Source organism: Narcine bancroftii, chromosome 4 (genome assembly GCF_036971445.1).
Source record: "Narcine bancroftii isolate sNarBan1 chromosome 4, sNarBan1.hap1, whole genome shotgun sequence".
Classification (NCBI taxonomy): Eukaryota; Metazoa; Chordata; class Chondrichthyes; order Torpediniformes; family Narcinidae; genus Narcine; species Narcine bancroftii.
The window spans coordinates 129,798,558-129,821,565 of record NC_091472.1 but is presented as its reverse complement, the minus strand read 5'-3'; the positions used below and the strand labels follow the sequence as shown (position 1 = coordinate 129,821,565).

Genomic DNA, 23,008 nt, shown 5'->3' with positions numbered 1-23,008 from the left:
TGAGTAATTGTAGCATTTTTATTACTTCACATTCGAAGTTGCACATGAAGACTGAGATGAGGAATTAAGCACTGGACAGTCACAAACACCACACCCCAGCAAATGTCACAAAGAGAGAAGTGAAGAAAAAGATGTGAAAAATGATCAAGCAGGAAAAATTGCATAAACATTGGGCGTAACAAGTCGCATTCAAACTACTGAATTTCAAAACCCATTTGATAGGATGACTGTTATTTGCATGACACTGTTAAAAACAGAACTTAGAACATCAATCCCCTATATCAAAAAACCATTATCATTGAAATATGTAATATTTCCACTCACCAATTTTCTGGGAGAAGATCTTCTCAAAGGTCAATTCATCTCTTTCCTCCAAGTATTTTTGCATAACACTGCGTATACTGAAAATGAAGAATTAAAAAAATATGCCAATTGTTCAATTGAAAAGCAGCATGTTGACTCTCAATCAACTGTATTTTACCATTCACCACATAATTAGTTTCTTATTGACATATGATCAATAAATTATAAATGAGAGAAATGTTGTGATACACTAATTGTCCCAAAATAAAATGCTTTGTCATTTTTATTTCTGGTTTCCTACTTTTCAACATCACAAACCCGCTTACAAAGGTATATGCTCTGAACTCAGTCTGATAATGCTAATCTATATTTGGCCACTTGTTGACATCCAGCAAATCCTCCTCTTTCTACTGGAGAATCTATGCACCCCACTTCCTGAATTACTCCCATTATCTCATAAAGAAACATTCTGATCATAGTATTTCCTGAAGCACAAATAATCATCCCCAACCCTCATCATATTCCATTGATAACCATTGTATTTGGACAGCCTTACCTTTGTCTGCAAGTAATAATAGTCCCTGTACAGAGTGGATAACATCACAGCATTGGAAATTACAGCAGCATTTTGCTCCAATGTCATTGTCCACTGGATAACTGCATTCTTCCTCATCAAAAATATTCAGAGGATCTGGCCAAAATACTTAATCTTCCAATTATTTTATAAAATTCTTGTCAATTAATTCATACTCACTACTTATTTACAGATTACCATCTGATTTAACCAACTGCAACCAAAACTTACATTAATTGGACAACAATAAGGATTGCACTGAAAGATAAAAACCCAAAGATGAAAGTGCTTCGATTGTTATTTCCGTATTGATTACAAGAACAAATATTCCTTACTTTACTTGAAGATATTAACATCAGACCCCCAATTAGCTTAGTTTAGCTGTATTGTTATCTACAAGCCTACTGGAATTACACCAGTTAATTACTTGCTTCATTCATCATCTGAAACTGGTGCCATCACTACTGCCAACACTTGACTAATATCTAACCTCCTAGATTCGAATCTTATGCTGTTTGTATTTTGAGTTTTCTGTCATTACATTAACAATAGTACAAATGCAAGCCAATATACAACAAAATACAAACCAAAATTTCTCAATGATCTTGCCAATCACTTTCTCTGCAATCTCATTCTGCTTATCTTTATCTGCTCTGCCTGACTCTGACCTTTTGCATCTTCCTTCACATTAAAATCTTTCAACCATCAACCCTAACCCAAAAACCTTTGCAAATCCCTATTTTAATCTCTACTCTTACATCTTTCTATCCACTTTGAGTCTTTATAAAATCCAATGTTACAACTTGAGACAACTTGCATAACTTTGGCATCATTTCACCATCATTTTCTTCCTTTAAAACAAAACATCTTGAATCTCTTCCCCATCTGTAAAAATGCTCAGACATTTTCTATATAAATGCAGCAACGTGAATCAAGTCTCTGGTTATTTTCCATTGAGGATATCTACAAGAGGCAGTGTCTTAAAAAAGCAGCCTCTATCGTTAAGGACCCCCACCACTCTGGCCATGCCCTCTTCATACTGCAACCATCAGAAAATAGATACAAGCCTTAAGACAAGCACAAAGCGGCACAAGGAAAGCTTCTTGCCCTCTTCCATCAGATTTCTGAATGGACAATGACCTACAGACACTACCTCACTTTCTCTTCTTTTTGCACTAATGTATTTATTTTCAATGTAATTTGTCGTTTTAATTTTGCATCTGAAGGCTTTTTCAGGTGCATTCTATGCTAAGAATGTGCCTGAAGAAGCAGAAGCGGCCCTTTAAATTGCCGTTCAGGTGGCAGCGTTTAAAGCGCAACACTGGCCACCTGAAGGACACAGCTGCACAGGCTGTAGCTCTGAGCACACTCCGGCTCCTGCCCAGTGTCAGCTGTGATCTGCAGCCTGACCCTTTAACATCCGCTTTCAGCCAGCTGCATTCAGGTGGCTGGGGGAGCCACTGAGCTGAGCTAATTATCCCTCTCGGAGGAGGGTTAAGTAGCTCGCCTCAAGAGCGCCTCCTGCACATTCAGGTGGCCTCAAAACTGCCGCATATTGCCTAAACATGCGGCTATACATGCGGGGCAATTGGCCACCTGAAAGTGCCTTATAATAAATATTTGCACCACAAAAGAATGAATTTCATGACATGCTCAAGACAATATATTCTGTTCAAGTTTCTTCACTTTATCCTGCAAATTACACAATGATTGCAGAAGTTAATCCCAAGATTTTCTCAAAACACGACAGCACAGTACAGGCCCTTCAGCCCTCAATGTGGTGCTGACTCATATATCCCTAAAAAAAGTACTAAGCCCACCCTACCCCGTAACACTCTAATTTTCCTTCATCCATGCCTGTCTAAGAATCTTTTAAATGGCCCTATTGTTTCAGCCTCCACCACCATCCCAGGCACCCACAACTCTGTGTATGAAAAAAACTTACCCCTTTGTAAATATGTCCCCTGGTGTTTGCCATTCCTGCCCCGGGAAACAGGCCCTGGCTGTTCACCCTATCTATACCTCTCATAATATTGTAGACCTCTATCAAGTCTCCTCTCATCCTTCTACCCTTCAAAGTGAAAAGTCCCAGCTCTGCTAACCTTGCCTCATAAAATCTAGGCAACATTCTGATAAATCTCCTCTCCATCTTCTCCATGGCTTCCACATCCTTCCTATAATGAGGTGACCAGAACTGAACGAAATATTCAAAATGTGGTCTCACCAGAGATTTGTAGAGTTGCAACATGACCTCTCTACTCCTGAACTCAATCCCCATATTAATGAAGCCTAGCATTCCATAGGCCTTCTTAACTATCCTATCAACCTGTGCAGCGATCTTGACCGATGTATGGATTTGAACCCCAAGGTCCCTCTTTTCATTTGTAGTAAGGGCAAGGTAGCATCAATGATACTAATTTTGTGCAAATTGAAAAGTGTGTCTTTCATGATGTCAACGAGTTGATCTCATCTCTCTCAGAAAATGAGTGGCAGAAATTTACTTCCCCAAAAAGGATCAAACCCATCATCTAGTGCACTTCCAATGTTCTAAATTGCCCAGCATTATTGAACTCATCCTGTGGATAATTCATGTTCACTGACCCATTCCTTGAAATATCATGGCAATACAAAATTCAGCATGTTTAAGTCACCAAACCATTACGACATACACCAGCAATTATTGAAAGGAGCCAACAGGCAGAAGATGTATCCACAACTTTTTATTATTTATATATGCAAATCATGCACTGAACTGGAAAGCAACCAATGCACACTCCTGATCAAAAAGGGAGGAAAGATAAATTTGGAAACTGCAGTGTAATACTGGAAGTAAACAAAATTGTAATATCTATAGGAAGTGATGGACATGGAACAAAACTTGCAATATGGGATTTATTCAGACTTCAAGCATGAATATGTTTAAAAAAAGCAAGATACATTGTTAAAACAAGAAAACTTTGAATAATTAATTAAAATGATTAGCAATGGTTAAGAAGCAACATTTTAAAAGAATGAGGTTAAAACATCAATGATAATTAATCAAGAACCATTGCCACATGACTGAAATTTAAGAAAAATTGAAAGTGTTGTCCCTATTTTTTCCCTTTTTCCATTAATAGAACCATAGAACATTACAGCACAGAAAACAGGCCATTCAGCCCTTCTTGTCTGTGCCAAAATATTATTCCACGGGTCCCATTGACCTACACCCAGTCCATAACCTTCCAGACCTTTCCCTTCCATGTATCTATCCAATTTAAACTTAAGAGTGAGCGACATTTACCACATCAGATGGCAACTCATTCCACACTCCCATCTCTGAATGAACATGATGCTGACATTTTTTTTCCTGGTGGGTTTTTCCCACATTTGTACCTTAAGCTACAGATATTCCTGTCATTGACAACTGCTAAAAAAAACTGTTCAGGTAGTTTCACAAAAGGAATTTCAGGACATAAGAGCTTTGCAATATTCTTCTGAAATAGTACAACAGAGAAGGTTGTTATTTGGCCCACTGAACCTACACCTGCTCACAGAGCAATCCCATTCTCCATTTATTCTTCTGTAACCTAATCTCTTTCACACAGCCATCAACTCTCTGCAACCATTTGTACCAACAGCAATTCACAGTCACCAATTATCCTCTCAGCAGCACATATTTGGGATAGGAAGAAACCAAAGCAACTGGGGGAAACCCACAAGTTCAAAGGGAGAATGCACAAATTCTTCACAGAGAAAACCAGAGGTCAGGAATGAAGCCTGTTGTTGAAACTATGACACAACAGTGCCATCTATTATAGACAAAGAAATATATTCTTGAGTGCAGTCACGATTGTAGTGAAGCAAATTTGTGTGCAGAAAGATCACGCAAACACTAGCATGGTCCTGATTAGAATGTTTTCAGAAATGGTGAAAAAAAATTGGCAAATTTTATTCAACACTAAAGCATTCAATTTTCTGGATTCTTTGTCCCTTTCACTCTCTGCAATTGTTGGTTGTTTTCAAGTTACTAATATTAGAACATCTACAAGGAAAATTTTGCTTAGTAGGATAGCTGTGACTTTTCACAGCTTTTCACTAACATTAAATCCTAAACAAAGAGCACAAATTGTTCCTCTCCCTAATCAAGAAGCCGGTTTTAGATTTACCAGACAAAATAGCCACACCAATAAAACAGGCAATTCTCTAGACCTCCATGGCTATCACTTGCCAGACAGACTTGAACCACTGAAGAATGTAATAAATTCTTCTTAATTAAAAGAGCTTCAATTTGTCAACTGTTCAACAACCAGGAATACATTGTGGCTCGGAAAAGAGGTGTAAAAGTCATTATTTTAGTCCTAAATAATATTTTAATTGCAGGCAAAAAGCAAAATTATTACTTATACTGTGGTCCAAATTTTAAAACTTTTAAAAATTGGTGTTCAAAATTTTTGTACACAGTTTAAGTCTATATAATTTTAAATTTAGCACTTATCAGTAAACAAAAAAAATCTTCAATCCCATGCACACGTGTCATCATCATTAATTTTTAGTAAAAATACACAGAAATGAGAGGGGAACTCAGCCGGTCTCACAGCTTCTTTCTTTGGCTTGGCTTCGCGGACGAAGATTTATGGAGGGGGTAAAAAGTCCACGTCAGCTGCAGGCTCGTTTGTGGCTGACAAGTCTGATGCGGGACAGGCAGACACGATTGCAGCGGTTGCAAGGGAAAATTGGTTGGTTGGGGTTGGGTGTTACATAGCTTACATAGCAGGTAAAGACACATCATCATTAACTGAACTCTTCTTTAAGATACAAGCAAAAAAAAACCCAGGAAGGTGTAAGAATAAAGACTGAATAATGGCAGTAATTTTGGAAGGAATTTTACTCCATCAGATCCTTCCAAAATTAGGTATGGCCCAACCAAAATCAGGGAAATATACCATATAAAACTCCTTGTTCAGCAAGGTGAGGAAAGCACAAATCAGGCGAAGAATCTATCCTTCAATACTCCCAGTTCCAACCACAATAGAAGTGTCTGAATCAAATTTCACACCTTTACCATTCTTCAGGCATCAGCTGGCTGCACCAAATGTGAACCACGAAAACTTAATGTGACAGAATGTAATCCTGCAAATCCTGACAGACCCATGGTACCTGATGAAGTAGGTTTTTTTTTTAAACTGCAACATTTTCCAGCAGAGGACAACTGGCCATCTAAAAGTTAAAAAAAAATCTCTGACCACTGACATTATTTCCTCACACCTCAAATTAGATCAGTATATTTCAGACCATACCCAATCTGGGACTTCATGTCTGTATTATTACAGTGTCTTATATCATTAGATCAAAGAGGAACATGCAAGATATTTTAAGTAGTCAATCAAATGCCAAAGAATAAAATGTTCCAAACTAACTCTGCAAGCGCTGAATAATATATTCTGACTCCTCTTTCATTAGCAAGAGAGCTCTTCGTAATTCACAGGCACTGCAGGAGCATGTTAAGAGCATTTCAGTTTGTGAAAACACAACTGTAATTTACAGACATTCAAGTAATATTTTAAACAGAGGTTTCACTCTAGGAAGCTACTCGTTTTTTTTAAAACAATTAAGAAATTGACTAAGAACTTACTGAGATTTTGATCAAATTGACTAGTGGGTCTTTTTGAAATGCTTCAAGCCCCGCAGCAGTCCAGATCTTTTCATGGTTTAACCATATGTTTTAATTACCAACTCAATCATTTTTACATGCAATACCAAATTTACAACAATGTAACTGTGTTCTTTAAAAGTACAGAAGTGAAAAATAATTAGAAGCTATTCAAGTAGATTTCTTATTCATTTACCAACTTCCTTCCCAAATATTTAATCTTAAAAGGGCAACAAAGTTACTTAAATACAAATAATTTATAACATTCAGTCAACAGCATACATCAATTCAATTCATTTCCCAATGTCCTTGACTTCATTTACATTTCAAAATTGTTGTTGTTCACAGTTAAAAAACAGGGTATCATAACAGATATTGCATGCTCTGCTCTATGGTTATGTTTGTTCAGATCAGACAGGAAGGAAACAGAAGCCACACAATCGCGCTACTCCAAGCATGGATAGCCTATTCTCAAAAACCAAAAAATGAAATATTTTTCCTCTAAAAATTAACTTTATTGAACAAACTACAATAAATTTTGCATTCAATCTTTGCAAAATACAGTGCCCATATAATCATATTTTACATAAGCTTTTCTCAAAGATTTCACATAATTCAGAGACTGCACGAAGGCCCAATCTTAAATTTTGCGAGTACTACTTTTATCAAAAGATTAATTGAACACTTTCTCCAATATATTTTCAAAACCATTCTTTTTATTTTAAATTGATTTTAATCAAACAAATTTCTCAGTTGGCTGCATAAATGCGTATAATGACAGAAAACTGGTGTGATGATTCCAAAGGATCAACATAAATTATATGAACCAGCAAATTGTTGTATTTGACACACGACCTGTAATGGGAAAATATACTTGATTCTATTACCCAGCTCGCACGACATCGAATCAATTACGAGACTTTATTCTTTTAAATTGAAATAAAATATATCTTTTAAATAGTAATCAATCAATAGCACGATTTTATGATTCATTCAAATTGGGGTATTAATGACGGGGGATGCAGAAAATGTCTCGAATCCCATTGTCAATTCAGTCCAGTTGAATTTATAAGGAGGTTGGAGACATAGAGTCTCCCAAGTTTCTGGTTTTTTTTGAAGATTTAGACTTAAAGATGGTTTATAATAAAGTGTTTTTGAATATTCGTGCAACAAATGACAGCTGCTGCTTGCTGTGTTTTGATGGTGCAACGCCTGTCATGACACACGGGCTGCATTTTTAAAAATTCGGATCTGGAGACATTTTCCAATCCCCATTCGTTCTTTCTTTCTTGCAATCCTTACCTGGGCTCTGGAAGTACAATTTTCTTGCTGGCTCTGGCAGCTGGAGTCGATTTGCTTTTCTCCATCGCCATTAAATAGCTCACATCAGCCAGCACTGCCTCCAGATCCGCCATCTTGCCAGGAGAAACAGAAGCGGGAGGGGTGGGGGGCCTCTGAGGGAAGAGCACGAGCCGAGGGACACGGACACCCACGAGCACCCAGAGACCGCCACCAGGCAGGCAGGCAGGGAGGAGACGCGCTCAACCGTCCCCGCGGAAGCAAAGCGCCACACCGCTTCAGACGGGGAGGGGACAACGAGCCCTCAGTCAGGGAGCGAACGGCCAGCGGCTCTGTCCAACTCTACCATCTGGGAAAGCAGATGAGCTCCTTCCCTGGAATTATTGGGAAGATTCTTCGATCTTCTCTGCAACAGCCCCTTTTATTTTTTTTCTCTCCCTTTCCTTGTTGCACACTGATGCTCTCTGTTGAAGAGTGGCCGTGAGCAGAGGACCGAGAGCCTTGCACTTCCTCCTGGTGCCAGGGAAGGATCTCTTCGAAAACCTGGAACTGGAGTTCTTCAGCTTCGTCGGAGACTCGCAGACCGCGGCTTCATCTTGACGGGCGCGGGAATGTAAGTGTTACCTTTCGAAAAGTCCACCGTGCTTCCCTTGCCTTTGAAGTTGGAGGAGCCGGTCAAGTGCGTTTGTCATTTTAAAATAGCACAACGCGTCATGATCTCAAAGTTTTGTCAAATTCTCATTGCATTGAATGCGATAAGGCCTGTTTTACGCAGGTGTGAGTTCCTTTTTCAGTTCCAATACCAACAAAAGGCTTGTTTACTGGGGTGGATTAGGCCTTTTTAATTTGAAATGACATCTAATTTTAATTCTATCCATTTAAAACTGAACGGAGTAGACCGGTTTTATTCTGCATTTTGGGCAGACTAATGTTCAGTTAAGAGTGTAAGCTGACAACTAGCAATCTATGTTCATAATCAGATCTACAACAGGACCCCAAGTTCCCCAAATGAAAATTAACCACTTCACTGGTCTCAACTGGTAACAATACAGGTCAAAAATCCTTAAGAAACAAGTTTGCTCCCATCATTTCACTGAGACATTTTTGCTGAGGTATAATTCTTTAATAAGAAGCAAGTTTGCCCCCATCATTTCACTGAGACATTATTTTTGCTGAGGTATAATTCTTTAATAAGAAGCAAGTTTGCCCCCATCATTTCACTGAGACATTATTTTTGCTGAGGTATAATTCTTTAATAAGAAGCAAGTTTGCCCCCATCATTTCACTGAGACATTATTTTTGCTGAGGTATAATTCTTTAATAAGAAGCAAGTTTGCCCCCATCATTTCACTGAGACATTATTTTTGCTGAGGTATAATTCTTTAATAAGAAACAAGTTTGCCCCCATCATTTCACTGAGACATTATTTTTGCTGAGGTATAATTCTTTAATAAGAAACAAGTTTCCCCCCATCATTTCACTGAGACATTATTTTTGCTGAGGTATAATTCTTTAATAGTTGAGGTAGTTACCATGCTCGTTTCGAACAAGTTCGTCACTATTGATCAGAATTTGACCCACTATCTTCCTTGCTTGATGGACGTCTGTGTACTGCAACTCTGAAGCTTTCTCCAGAATCCAACTGTTGAAAGGAATCTTAAATGTTTGGTTGAAGTTTAATATTTTTATTAACATGTGTTTCATGAGATTTTTTTAAAAAAGAATAATTCTTCTCAAATTTAAACTTTACTCTAAAATTACTTGTGCTAAACAATGGTGTAAATATATTTTGGTAAGTTTGTTCAAAAATCAGCAAAACTAGTTTGGAAATGAATGTTGGTGACATCAATGTCCTATATTCAATGAACATAAAATAACACATGAGAAACTACTAATCAATTCAATCATGAAGCCCACTGATGAAACAATGCCCTTCATAATGTTTGGGACAAAGACACTTTTTCCTTTGCCCCTGTGTTCCACAGTTTTTAAAAAAAATTGTAATCAAACAATTCATATGATTAAAATGCACATTGCAGATTTTATTCAAGGTTATTTGTATACATTTTGGTTTGACCATATTGAAATCACAGCACTTTTATACATGGTTCTCCCATTTCAGGGCACTCTCATGTTTGGGACATTTGGCTTCACAGGTGTTTGTAATTACTCAGGTGTGTTAATTGCTTCATAGGTGCAGGTGTAAAAGACATGGGCTTGCTTTTAAGTTTTTGATCACCTTTCAAGTCTGTAATTGCCATTTTTCAACATGAGGACCAGGGTTATGCCACTTAAAGTTAAAGAAGCAATTATGAGGCTGAAAAACAAGAATAAAACAGTAAGAGACTCACCCAAACCTTAGGATTACCAAAATCAACTGTTTGGGTCATCAAGGGTATACTGGTGAGCTCTAATCGCAAAGGGACGGGAAGGCCAAGGAGGACCTCCACTGTTGATAACAGAAGAGTTCTCAGCAAATGCCTGTCCAACAGATCAAAAACACTCTAGGATGCAGGGGTGGATGTGTCGATGACTATTATCTGCATAATACATTGTGAACCAAAATACAGAGGGAACACTGCAAGATGCAAACAAAGTTTGCCAAGAAGTATTTAAAAGAGCCAGCAGAAATCTGGAAAAAAGAATTTGTGGACAGGCGAGACCAAGATTAGCCTGTATCAGAGTGATGGCAAGAGCAAAATGTAAAGGAACTGCCCAAGGTACAAAGATCCCTTGGAGCCTTCCTACCCTCCACCTCCTGATCCACCCCATTGAACCTCCCCTTACCCCTGCCTGGTCTTCACCATCCCCTCCAACCTTCCCCTCGAGACTGAGGCCTCACCTTTGTCCCCCTTCATTCATACCTTAACGAGTTCCATACATGCCATTGTGCTGAACTCTGTTTCCGTCGGCTCCATCTCCATCCCTACTTCAACAACCACAGTTCTCCACCCCCCCCCCCCCACTGCAGATCCCTTCTGCTTTAAACCTTCCTCCTCCTGGACACCCCATTCCAGTCTTCTGCCTTCTCTTTTTTAAATTTTTAAAAAATTTTTCACACCATGAACCATATTAACCAAACTATATGCAAACATTTCCCTCCTGAATATACACAGTGTCATTTTCTCCCCTTTTTTCCTCTCTCCCTCTTTCCCACCCCCCTCCCTACCCACTAAATGTTCAACAAATACTATACAATAAACCCATTAAACAATGTCATCACACAGTGAAAATAAGAAAATTGTGTCATCTACTTTTATGCACTAGGTCAGTTCATTTCGTCTTCTCCTTCTGTCATTTTAGGGGGTGGAGGTCCACGGTAGGCCCTCTCTGTTGTGTTCCATGTACAGTTCCCAAATTTGCTTGAATACTGTGATGTTATTTTTTAAATTGTATGTTATTTTTTCCAATGGAATATATTTATTCATTTCGATGTACCATTGTTGCACTCTCAAGCTCTCTTCTGATTTCCAGGTTGACATAATACATTTTTTTGCTTCAGCTAAGGCTATCATAATAAATCTTTTTTGTGCTTCATCCAAATTGAGGCCTAGTTCTTTACTACTTATATTACTGAGAAGAAAGATCTCTGGAATTTTTGGTATGTTGCTTTTTGTTATTTTATTTAATACCTGATTTGGATCTTCCCAAAACTTTTTCACTTTCTCACATGCCCAAATTGCATGTACTGTTGTTCCCGTTTCCTTCTTACAGCGAAAACTTCTATCTGATACTGTTGGGTCCCATTTATTTAACTTTTGGGGCGTGGTGTATAGCCTGGGTAACCAATTATATTGTATCATGCGTAACCTCGTGTTTATTGCATTTCTCATAGTTCCAGAGCATAGTTTTTCCCATTTTTCATTTTTTTTATCTTTGTTTAGATCTTGTTCCCACTTTTGTTTGGGTTGACAGCTTATTTCATCGTTCTCTTTCTCTTGCAGCTTGATGTTTATGTTTGTTATAAATCTTTTAATTTTCGTTGTGTCTGTAATCACATATTCAAAGCTGCTTCCTTCTGGTAATCTCACCCTGCTTCCCAATTTGTCCTTTAAGTAGGTTTTCAGTTGGTGGTATGAAAACATTGTACCCTGAGTTATACCATACTGGTACTTCATTTGTTCAAAAGATAATAAATTATTTCCCAAAAAACAATTTTCTGTTCTTTTGATCGCTTTTCTCTTCCATTCTCTAAAGGAAAGGTTATCTATTGTAAAAGGGATTACTTGATTTTGCATCAATAATAATTTTGGTATTTGGTAATTTATTTTCCTTTCGATGTGAATCTTCTTCCATATGTTGAGCAGATGGTGCAGTACTGGTGAACTTCTATGTTGCACCAACTTTTCATCCCACTTATAAAGTGTATCTTCTGGTACCTTCTCCCCTATTTTATCTAGCTCTAACCTGGTCTTCTGCCTTCTCTTGATGTGCATATTTCCAACTGCAGCCATGACATCAATAATATTGACTTCACCACTCCCCTTCACTCATTCCAGTCTCATCCCTTGGAATGCCTGGCCCTGCACTCTCACTGCACCACTCCAAACCTTACCATCAAACCTGCAGATAAGGGTGCCGCTGTTGTGATCTGATCCACTGACCTCTATCTGAATCCAAACCTCTTAGTTACCCCTCCAACAGGACCCCACCAAAACTCGTCAAACCATTGTATCACACACCATCTCTGAACTCATCACTTCTGGTTACTTCCCTGGCATAGCTTCCAATCAGAGCTGGATTCAGACTTGGTGAGGCCCTAAGCTATATAAAGCTTGGTGGCCCTTTTTTAAAAAAAAATTACACTCGGTCTGATAAAACTTAAACTATTTGCCTTTTAATTATTTAATAGCAAGGCATTTAAAGTGAAAAATACATTTGAAACCGAAAACTAACACAATTGAAACTAACAGCAACAGGGCCATCAGTAATTGGAGACTTAATTTACCTTTATCATTTCAAAGCTATTTTGTCATTTGCTTCATTTGCCAATATATTTATACAGGATTTCATGTTATACTCGTGTTTTTGTCACTTTCTTTCCATGGCTATATCTGATCTTGGGTGTGAACCTGTAAACAAACAAATTATAATATGATTGGGTGGAGCATGTAAACCCAAGGCATAGATCGAAAGCTAAACACAACTACCTAAATGAAATAGACCATAATGATGTATGTGAATTGAAAAGTCTCCAAATTTCTGATGGCCTGAAATTAAATACAAAATTTGGGAAAATACAAAGCAGAACAAAACAAAATAAACATGAACCTCAAAATAGAAAATTTTCACATGGACTAAACATATACACACAGTAAGTGCACACAAAATTTTAAAAGCCCCTCCCAAAAAAATTATGTAATTTTGAGACCCATGTGGATTATGAAGCCCTAAACTGTAGCTTGTTGAGCTTGTGCCTAAATCCAGCATGGTCTCCAACCTTATTGTCTCTCAACCCTGCACTGCTCATTTCTACCTTCAACCCGAGATCCACAAACCTAATTGTCCTGGCAGACCCATTGTGTCCACGTGCTCCTGCCCCCACCGAATTGGTATTCGCTTACCTCAACTCTGGTAACCCTTCCATCGCCCCCCCCCCCCCCCCACTTCCAATCCCTTGCCACCTACATCCGGGACACTTCATGCACCCCCCATTACTTCAACAACATCCAGTTCCCTGAACTCAATCGCTTTATATTTTCCATGGATATTCAATCCCTATACACCTCCATTCCCGATACTAAAGGCCTCAAGCCTTTCATTTTTTTCTGGACAATAGAACCCACCAGTTCCCTCCATTGTCACCCTCCTCCAGCTGGCAGAACTTGTCCTCACCCTCAATTTCTCCTTTGATTCATCCCATTTTCTCCAGGTTAAAGGGGTAGCCATGGGTACCAACAAGGGCCCCAGCTATATCTGCCTTTTTTGGCTATGTGGAGTAATCCATGCTACAAGCCTACACAGGCAAGGCCTCTCAACTTTTCCTCTGATACATCAATGACTACTTTGGTACTGCCTCATGAACCTATCTATGATAAGCTCATTGACTTCATTTTGCTGGCAAAAAATTCACTTGATCCATCTCTAGCAACACTCTCCCTTTCCTTGATCTTTCTGTCTCCATCTCTGGAGATAAATTCTCAATAGACATCTTCTATAAACCAACCAACTCCCATAGCTATCTCGACTACACCTCTTCTCATCCTGTCACCTGTAAGGATTCTATTTCATTCTCTCACTTCCTCTGTCACATCTGCACCCAGGATGAGGGCTTCCATGCTATAATGAAGACAAGTGATGTCAGAGTTGTCCTCCTTCAAACAACGTGGTTTTCCCTCTATCACCATCAACTCAATCCTCACCTGCATATCCTCCATTACTTGCACATCTGCCCTTGTGCCTTCTGCCCCTGTGCACAAGGACAAGATTACTCTTGTTCTCACCTACTACCCCACCAGCCTTCATATTCAACACATCCTCCTCTGCCATTTCCACTTTGTGATTCCACCATGAAACACGTGTTCCCCTCTCCGTCTCCTCTGTGGCTCTCTTGTCCACTTCTCCCTCCCCACCAATCGTCCCCTTGGGACATACCCCTGTGACAATAGGAGATGTTCTACTTGCATCCACACTTCCTCCCTCACCACTATTTGGGGTCCCAAACAGTCCTTCCAAGTGAAGTGTGAATCTTCAGAGGTCATCTGCATCTAGTGCTCCTGTTTGGTCTCTGCTACATCGGAGAGATGATGCAGATTGGGAGATCACTTTGTTGAGCACCTTGGCTCTGCTGCAAGAAAGTGGATCTTCCAGTGGCCACCATTTCAATTCTCCATCCCATTCCCTTTCTGATGTGTCTGTCCATGGTCTCATGCACTACCTTACTGAGACCACATGTAAATTATAGGATCAACACCTCATCTTTCAGCTGGGAACTCTCTAACCAGATGACATTAATATCAATTTCTCTGGCTTTCATTTAAACCTTCCCCCATTGCCTTTCCCTAGCTCTGTCTCTCCTTTCATACAAACATGATGAATTCTTGGCTATCCCTTATCCATTTTATTGGTCTGGATTCCTCCTCCATTGTTAGAATTCTGAGACTTTGAGATTTCCTCCTTCTGGCTTATTTTGCTTATTCCTTGGGCTCAGGCCTGAAACATCAGCAATATATCTTTGTCTCCTATAGATGCTGAAAAGACTGAGTTCCTTCAGCATTTTGGTGTATTTTTATTCCAAATCCTACCATCTCATCTGTGAAACATGGTGGAGGGTATGTTATGGCCTGGGCATGCATGGCTTCCACAGGTATTGGCACACTTGTCTTCATTGATGTGACTGCAGTAGTAAAATGAATTCTGAGATGTATGCAAACATCTGCTCAAGTTTGAGTGAATGCTTCCAAACTCATTGGAGGGCACTTCATCCTACAACAAGACAATGATCCCGAACATGCTGCTAAAGCAATAAAGGAGTTTTTTCAAAGCTTAAAACTGGATAATTCTTAAATGGCTTAGTCCATCACCTGATGTAAATCCATTTGAGCATGCCTTCCATATGTTGCAAAAAACTTGGTAAACGAGCCCCTGAAACAAGCAGGAACTGAATATGGCTGTAGCAGAGGCCTAGTAAAGCACCATTAGAGAAGAAGTTCAGCACCTGATAATGTCCATGAACCACAGACTTCAAGCAGTCCTTGCATGCAAGGGATATGCAACAAAGTACTCAATATGACTACTTTAATAAACATACCATTACTATGTCCCAGATGAGGAGACTGGAATTTTTGCATGATCAAACAAAATGTATTCAAATAACCTTGAATAAAATCTGGAATGTGCACTTTAATTTGTTTGATTACAAATTGAAAACAATGGATCATGGGGGCAAATAAAGGAAAAGTGTATTTTCCTCAAACATTATGGAGGGCATGGTATGATACAATTTAACATTTTTCAAACCTTTTAAGTAATCCCCACTTCTACAAACATTCATTTATTGCAAAATCAGAACAATGCTATATTTACTATATCATTACTATATTATATTTACTAGATTACCTATCTCAACCACAGTTATTCTCCCACGTATTGTTGATTCATAATATTTATCACATGGATTTGACTTTCTATCTTAAAATACTTGTGCATCCACTCATTTCTTCCCATTTAATATTTGCATCTCTGGAAGTATAGACTCTTTGTATGGCATAATTGCACAAACACCAGCTGATATCTCATTTGGTCATTCTTTGCGTTCGCAGTGTCTTCCTGAATCTGAACAGGTTATTCCATTTCCAAATGCAATCCTTGGCCATTCTGTGTCATTTTGGCATCCAAATAGATCCTTTTAGTAATTGGTTGTAATAGGTTGTAATCAGAGATGAAGAGCTTGGTTCTTTATCCCTCCATAGTTCGTCATGCATGGAGTTCAGCTCATGACTCTACCTTGGTTGGTCATGAATGAAATCCAATGTGACCAAGAGCAATCTATTTCCCTTACTCTTCACCCTATCTGTGGGATTTGATTATAGCAGTCATCTCTTTCTTTTCTTGTATCATTTGTATTATTCAGCTCTTTGACTCCACCCTCTCAAGATTCTGCATCAATGTGGTACTCTAACTTTGGAAGTTTTTGTAGAGCATCAGCAATGAGTGTGTATTTGATATTAATTGTTTAAGTGAATTACCTCCCATTAATCACACCTCCAACACAATATTGTAAAATTTTGTGCAAAAGAGTATCAACTTTGGTACATCAATTACATTTTGACCCGAAAAGGTCGAAGTTGGATAATCAACCTTCACTATTTGAGCCTGTTTTATTAATGGAAGTTGCAGGAGGAGAGTAAGTGATCAAATCAAAATGCTTTAAATATAATAATCTATGATACAAAGCAGTAAATCATTGACTTGAATAAGGATCCCTGAAAGATGGAACTTTGTAATAGGATGACGCTGAGGATTCAGTAATGCTAAATCCAGAGGATTAAGACAATATTTATACCCAGTAATAGCAAAGCAAACAAAATGTTTGCCTTGTATAAAGTAAGACTGTTAAAAGTGCAACTTGCATTTAGTTCTTGTGCTTCATATGTGAAGGGCAGGAGTATATGTGAATACAAATAATTTACTATAATTGGGTAAAGTCACATTTGTATGAGGCAAGTAAATGCTAATAGAAACTATGAGAGAAAATAATTTATTGATCAAGGTGTGCAATGTTTGTGTACATGAAATGTCATGAGGCATTTGATATGCTCATGAATAAAATTAATCCACATAAATATTAATCTAGCAGCATAGTTAGAGTATTGTTATTAAGATATATTTTTCAGACAAAGGATTTAGTGTTCCTTTGTGGTCAGGAGCTATAAGGCAATTTAGTTTTGGTTGGACTACAACATCAAAATATGCAGTCAAGACAGAAACTTAATTGTATAATTAATTGTGAAGGATTCAGTCACTGAATTCAAGAGTCCATAGAATTTGGGATCAGCTAATCAGATTTCAGAAGAGGTTTAATATAGATAAATGTAAATTTAAATTTTTTTTTAAAATGTAGACATTCAACACAATAACAGGCCCCTTTTGGCCAATGAGCTCCTGCCACCCAATTACACTCAATTGACTACCAACCCTGATACATTTTGCAAGTTAGGAGGAAACCGGAGCACCCAGAGGAAACCCATGCAGATGTGGGGAGAATGTACAAACTCGTTACAGAACCCCAGTCGGGGGCACTGTTACAGCGTTGTGCTAATCATGCTCCAAATATAGATTGCTACATTGCATGAGGAAGAATAAGGAAAGGGAACACTTAAAATGGATTTTTAAGCTGTGACAGTGAAGAAGTGGCAGTATCCATATTCTTTAAACTTGGAGAGCAAATCAATACATTTTCAAGTGGGAAAATTATGGTAGAACCTTGGGTTTTATGAATAGAATGAAGAAACAAGACATTTTTCCACTAATACAAATCGCTTGGGTTGAGATTTAAAATACTCTTGTCTACTTTTCGACAAATTCTACTTCAGTAAAATAAAATGAAGACCGTCACAATTCTTTAGCATGTCAGGGGTGTGAAATTTTCATATCAAGAAAATTAAACAAACTGGGACTTGTTCTTTGTTAGTTATTCAAGTAATTCAATTGATGTTCTCTTCTGATCCATATCTAAAAAGTAGATATGGATTTGTAAAGTATTTTTAATTTTTTCATCCAACGAAATGTAGGCACTCTTTTAATATAATACACATCATAGCTATATATTGTGCAATGTGGTCCCCCAGACAGCAAAATTATAACAAGTAGGTACTGGGAGATGAAAGTGACTGCACAGGTCCAGTCGCATCTGTGGAGACTGAGAAAAGGATGGAAATGTAAGAAGTCAGAAGATCATCTGTAGGAAAGAATCAAGAAATGCATTTATTTCCAAGTGGAATCCTTTGAAATACCAATGTGTTATTTGTTGTTTTTAAATTATTGTTTACTTTGTGGTATGCTGCTATATAAATAAGTGTTCATTATCTCTGGAACAGTAAATAAATTGTTTATAAAAGATGTAAACTTTTGAAATGACTCTCCACATGCAATATCAGTTGTTCATGTTATTTTTTTGTACTGACTTAATTGTTGTACAGTGGATAATTTTAAAAATCCATTTGCATTCCTACAGTTGCTTAGTCCTTTAAGTTCATAATTTTAGCAGTGATAGTACAGCAGCATAATCAATTTTTCTCAATTGTATTTCATGTCCAGTATAACTGAAAGTACAATTGTTTAAACCCTTTACTTCTCAGCCTCTCTCCGTTGTCTCATTTTTCCACCTTATTTTCTGAGATAATACGAAGTCTTTGCTCATTCGATAGTGGATACAACATCATGGGCTAAAGAGCCTGTACTGGGCTAAAATGCTCCATGTTCTAGTTGACATAATTATATACATTTTACTGAAATTTTCCAGCATAATTTCTCATCATTTGTAAAAAGATGAAAGCACAAAATTCTACCCTTGGGAAGAAAAATGCACATTTCAAAATTTTTCACTGAGAAATATAAATGTATATCCTCATTTTAATTCTTATCTTAAGCAAAATAATTTCTCAATTGCTCCATTTTGTTGCAAACTTATCTACATTGCCTGAATTAAGGTTTCATGCAGAAGAGGCAGAACAACAGACCGATCTTGCTGTACACCATGCATAAATATTGCAAATCATTTGTGTATAGCGAATCAACAGGGGTCAGGAACAATCTTAAAAAGATTTGAATAGAGGAGTCACGTGATGGAGTAGTGGCTGGTTGGGTATTACCAGCCCTCTCCAGAAAAGAAGAAATAAAGTGAAGAAAATACAAAGTTCAAGAAATACAAAACATAACAAATAAAAGATAAAGTTGTGGAGAAAAGAAAGAAAATGGCACCCAAGAAGGAAAAAGTAAAAACAATGGGGGAAAAAAATAAAAGATGCCGGAAGAGAAAGGAGAAGGCCTTACCTGCATGAAGAAACAGGGAGACGTCGTGGAGAAGAGAACCCGTTCTCCGGGGTTGGTGACGACCCCGCAGAGTCGTGACCCCCCCCAAGTGCTGGACTGCAAATATGGCTCTCTGAGCCAAACAAAAGTGCGCTTACTAAGGAGAAGGAGAACACCAATGGGAGGGGGGCTCAGCTGAGGAGCGGACAAACACAGCACGACCAGCTGTGGGATGCTCGACACCAGGGCTCTCAGCTGGAAGAAGAGGAAAGCGACAGGAAAGGGAGTGAAAGGAAAGAAGAGCAGCAGCAGGAGGCCCAACAGATGAGCAGCCCAGAAGAAGAGGACCAACAGTAAGAAGCCAAACAAGAAGAAGCCCAGAAAAGTGAGACAAGCAACTCATCAGGAAAGTCAGAAGAGACACAGATACAAGGAAGAGAAGAAGACGCAAACACAAGTGCAGACACAGAAGAAGAGGAAGAAGACCAAGATCTGCACAGAGAAATAGAAGGTAAAACAGATAGACAGAATATAGATAGTTTTTTTTTCAATAACAAATGAGAGCATTAAAAGAATGGCTGACATTAGAATTTAGAGAAATGAAAAGTACAGAAGAAAAAGTGAATAGATTAGAGCTGGTCATGACAGAAATAGGGAATAGATTGGAAAATGTGGAAGAATGAGAAACGGCTGTAGAAATGAAAGTGAATGACTTAAGAAGAAAATTGGAAGAAAGTGACAAAAAAGTTAGTCTCAGAAAATGGATATAATGGAAAATTATAGAGGTGAAATAACATAAAAATAGTGGGTCTAAAGGAAGATGAAAAAAGCACAGATATGAAGGAATTATAAAAGAATGGATCCCAAAGGGAATAATAAGGGATTATAAGGGAATGACAGAAATACAGGAAGGAATGGAAATAGAAAGGGCACACAGAACACTAGCTCCGAAACCACAGATACATCAAAAACCAAGATCCGTTTTAGTGAAAGTTTTGAGATGTACAACAAGAGAAAATATACTGGAGCGGGCAAGAAATAAAATTAGAGAAGACAATAAGCCATTGGAATACTAGGGCCAAAAAATATTTTTTTACCCAGACATAAGTTTTGAACTCTTAAAGAAGAGGAAGGAGTTTAATACAGTAAAATCGATCCTATGAAAAAGTGATAAATTTATGTTAAGACATCCAGCTGTGCTTAAAATATTTATCACTGGGGAGCAAAACAGACTGTTCTCTGATCTGGAGGTAGCATGAGAATTTGCAGAATGCCTGCAGGACAGAGGAGAGATGAAGAGTTGTAACAAGAATGAAGAACGGCAATAAAATACATATAAAGATGTAAAAATAATGTATATGTAAGAACTAAAGACGGGAAAGAGAAGGGAAGAAAAGTAAGGGGGAAAAAAAGAGGGTGAGCTTTGTTATATGTGAAATAAATAAATAAATAAATTTTCTGGGGGGTTGAGTGGGAGAGAATAACCGTCACTGCAAAATCAGTTGACACTTGCGAGCGGGTTCGTAATCCAAATGGAGAGGGGAGTTGTAGTTGCCCAGCAAGGGATAAGGGGCACCTCAAAGAGGGAGGGGACATTTGGGGCTAAGGGAATATTGGATGTGGGAGTTGTTTAAGTATTGTATGTTTTAAATGTGTTGTCGTACGTTGAGTTTAAAAAGGGAAAACTGAGAGATGAAAATGGGGAAAAGAGGGATGGTGGTGGTGAGAAAGTGGAAATGAGGTGTAAACAGGGTATGAGATGGCCATGTTGAATTATATGAATATAAATATTAATGGAATACATAACCAAATTAAACAGAAGGGGATATTAAATTTACTGAAAAAAGTAAACATAGACATAGCATTTGTGCAGGAAATGCATCTAACTGAAGTGGAACATAATAAATTAAAGAGAGACTGGGTAGGACACGTAACGGCAGCATCATATAATTCAAAAGCTAGAGGTGTAGGTATATTAATTAATAAAAATGTACCAATCAAAATAGAGGAGGAAATAATAGATCCAGCAGGTAGGTATGTAATGATAAAGTGTCAGATATATTCAGAATTTTGGAATTTGCTCAATATATATGCACCTAATGAAGAGGATCAAAAGTTTATGCAAGATATTTTTTTGAAGATTGTAGATATGCACGGGAATATATTGATAGGAGGGGATTTTAACCTTAATTTGGATCCAATGTTGGATAAAACTGGACAAAAGACTAGCAAAAAAATAAAGTGGCCAAATTTATGTTAAATCAATGCAGGAAATGAAACTTCTGGATATATAGAGGAGGCAGCACCCAAGAGAAAAGGAATACTCATATTATTCGAGTAGGCATAAAACTGTAGGATTTGATATGTTTTTGTTGTCGGCCCATATTCAAGGCAGAGTTGGGAAAACTGAATATAAAGCTAGATTGCTATCTGATCATTCACCCCTGTTATTAGCAATAGAACTAGAGGACATCCCACCAAGAACATATAGATGGAGGTTAAACTCCATGCTACTTAAAAGGCAGGAATTTAGAGAGTTTATTGAATGTCAAATTAAAACGTACTTTGAAATAAATACAGAATCAGTGAAAGACACATTTATATTATGGGATGCAATGAAAGCCTTCATTAGAGGGCAGATAATAAGTTATGTAACCAAGATGAAAAAGGACTAAGATCGAGAAATAGAACAGTTGGAAAGGGAGATAGTAAGTACAGAAAAAGAACTAGCAACAAGGGATGATATTACAAAAAGAAAAGAATTGGCAGACAAAAAAAATAAAATACAAAACATTACAAACAGATAAGGTGGAGAAGAACATAATGAAAATAAAGCAGAAGTATTATGAACCAGGAGAAAAAACACACAAAATATTAGCCTGGCAACTTAAAACAGAACAAGCTAAAAGAACTGTATTGGCATCAAGGAAAAAGGACAAACAAATTACAATGGAGATTAATGAGAACTTTAAGGAATTTTATGAACAATTATACCAAACTGAGAACGAGGGGAAAGATGCTAAAATAGAAGAGTTTTTAGCTAAAATTGAACTGCTGAAATTGCAAGAAGAGGAACAAAACAAACTGATAAAAACATTTGAAATAGAGGAAGTACAGGATATATTTAAAAAGCTGCCGAACAATAAAACACCTGGAGAGGATGGATTCCCAATAGAATTCTATAAAACATTTAAAGAGTTGTTAATTCCTCCTCTCCTGGAAGTAATGAACCAGATAGGAGAAACACAAAACTTGCCAGATTCATGTAAGACAGCAATAATTACAGTAATACCAGACGGGGAAGGATCCACTAACACCAGCATCATACAGACCAATATTTCTACTTAATTCAGATTATAAGATAATAGCAAAATTATTAGCAAACAGATTAACTGACTGTGTACCAAAAATAGTAAAACAAGATCAAACTGGATTTATTAAGAAAAGACGAACAGCAGATAATGTCTGTAAACTTATTAATTTAATTCGTCCAGTTCAAGAAAATAAGATGCCAACAGTGGCTGTTGCTTTAGATGCAGAAAAAGCCTTTGACAGGATAGAATGGAATTATTTATTCAAAGTATTATTTATTCAAAGAGGTTCAATCTACCAGAAAAAATATTAATTGGATTAAACCATTATATAATGGACCATTGGCAAAGGAGACAGTAAATGGATATGTATCGAACCAATTTAAATTAAGTATGTCTACTAGGCAGGGATGTCCA

At 37.7% G+C, this 23,008-nt stretch overlaps 1 protein-coding gene and 1 long non-coding RNA gene across 4 annotated transcripts in view; one reads left to right on the top strand and one right to left on the bottom strand.

Moving 5' to 3' along the window:
* Window positions 1-8,399, bottom strand: part of grk3 (G protein-coupled receptor kinase 3) — a 349,456-nt gene extending 341,057 nt beyond the window's left edge. Inside the window, exons 1-2 of the mRNA XM_069932852.1 lie at window positions 7,812-8,399; window positions 325-401 (exon numbers count right to left, since the gene is read on the bottom strand). Of these exons, the coding sequence (XP_069788953.1) occupies window positions 325-401; window positions 7,812-7,924 (190 nt within the window). The 5' untranslated portion in view covers window positions 7,925-8,399. The remainder of the gene's footprint in view (window positions 1-324; window positions 402-7,811) is intronic.
* LOC138761161 (uncharacterized) overlaps window positions 7,915-23,008 on the top strand; it is a 149,172-nt gene continuing 134,078 nt past the window's right edge. For 2 of the 3 annotated variants that reach the window (XR_011356147.1, XR_011356149.1), the window contains exon 1: window positions 7,915-8,421. This is a non-coding gene — a long non-coding RNA (uncharacterized lncRNA). The remainder of the gene's footprint in view (window positions 8,422-23,008) is intronic. The other variant, XR_011356148.1, reaches the window with a different exon arrangement.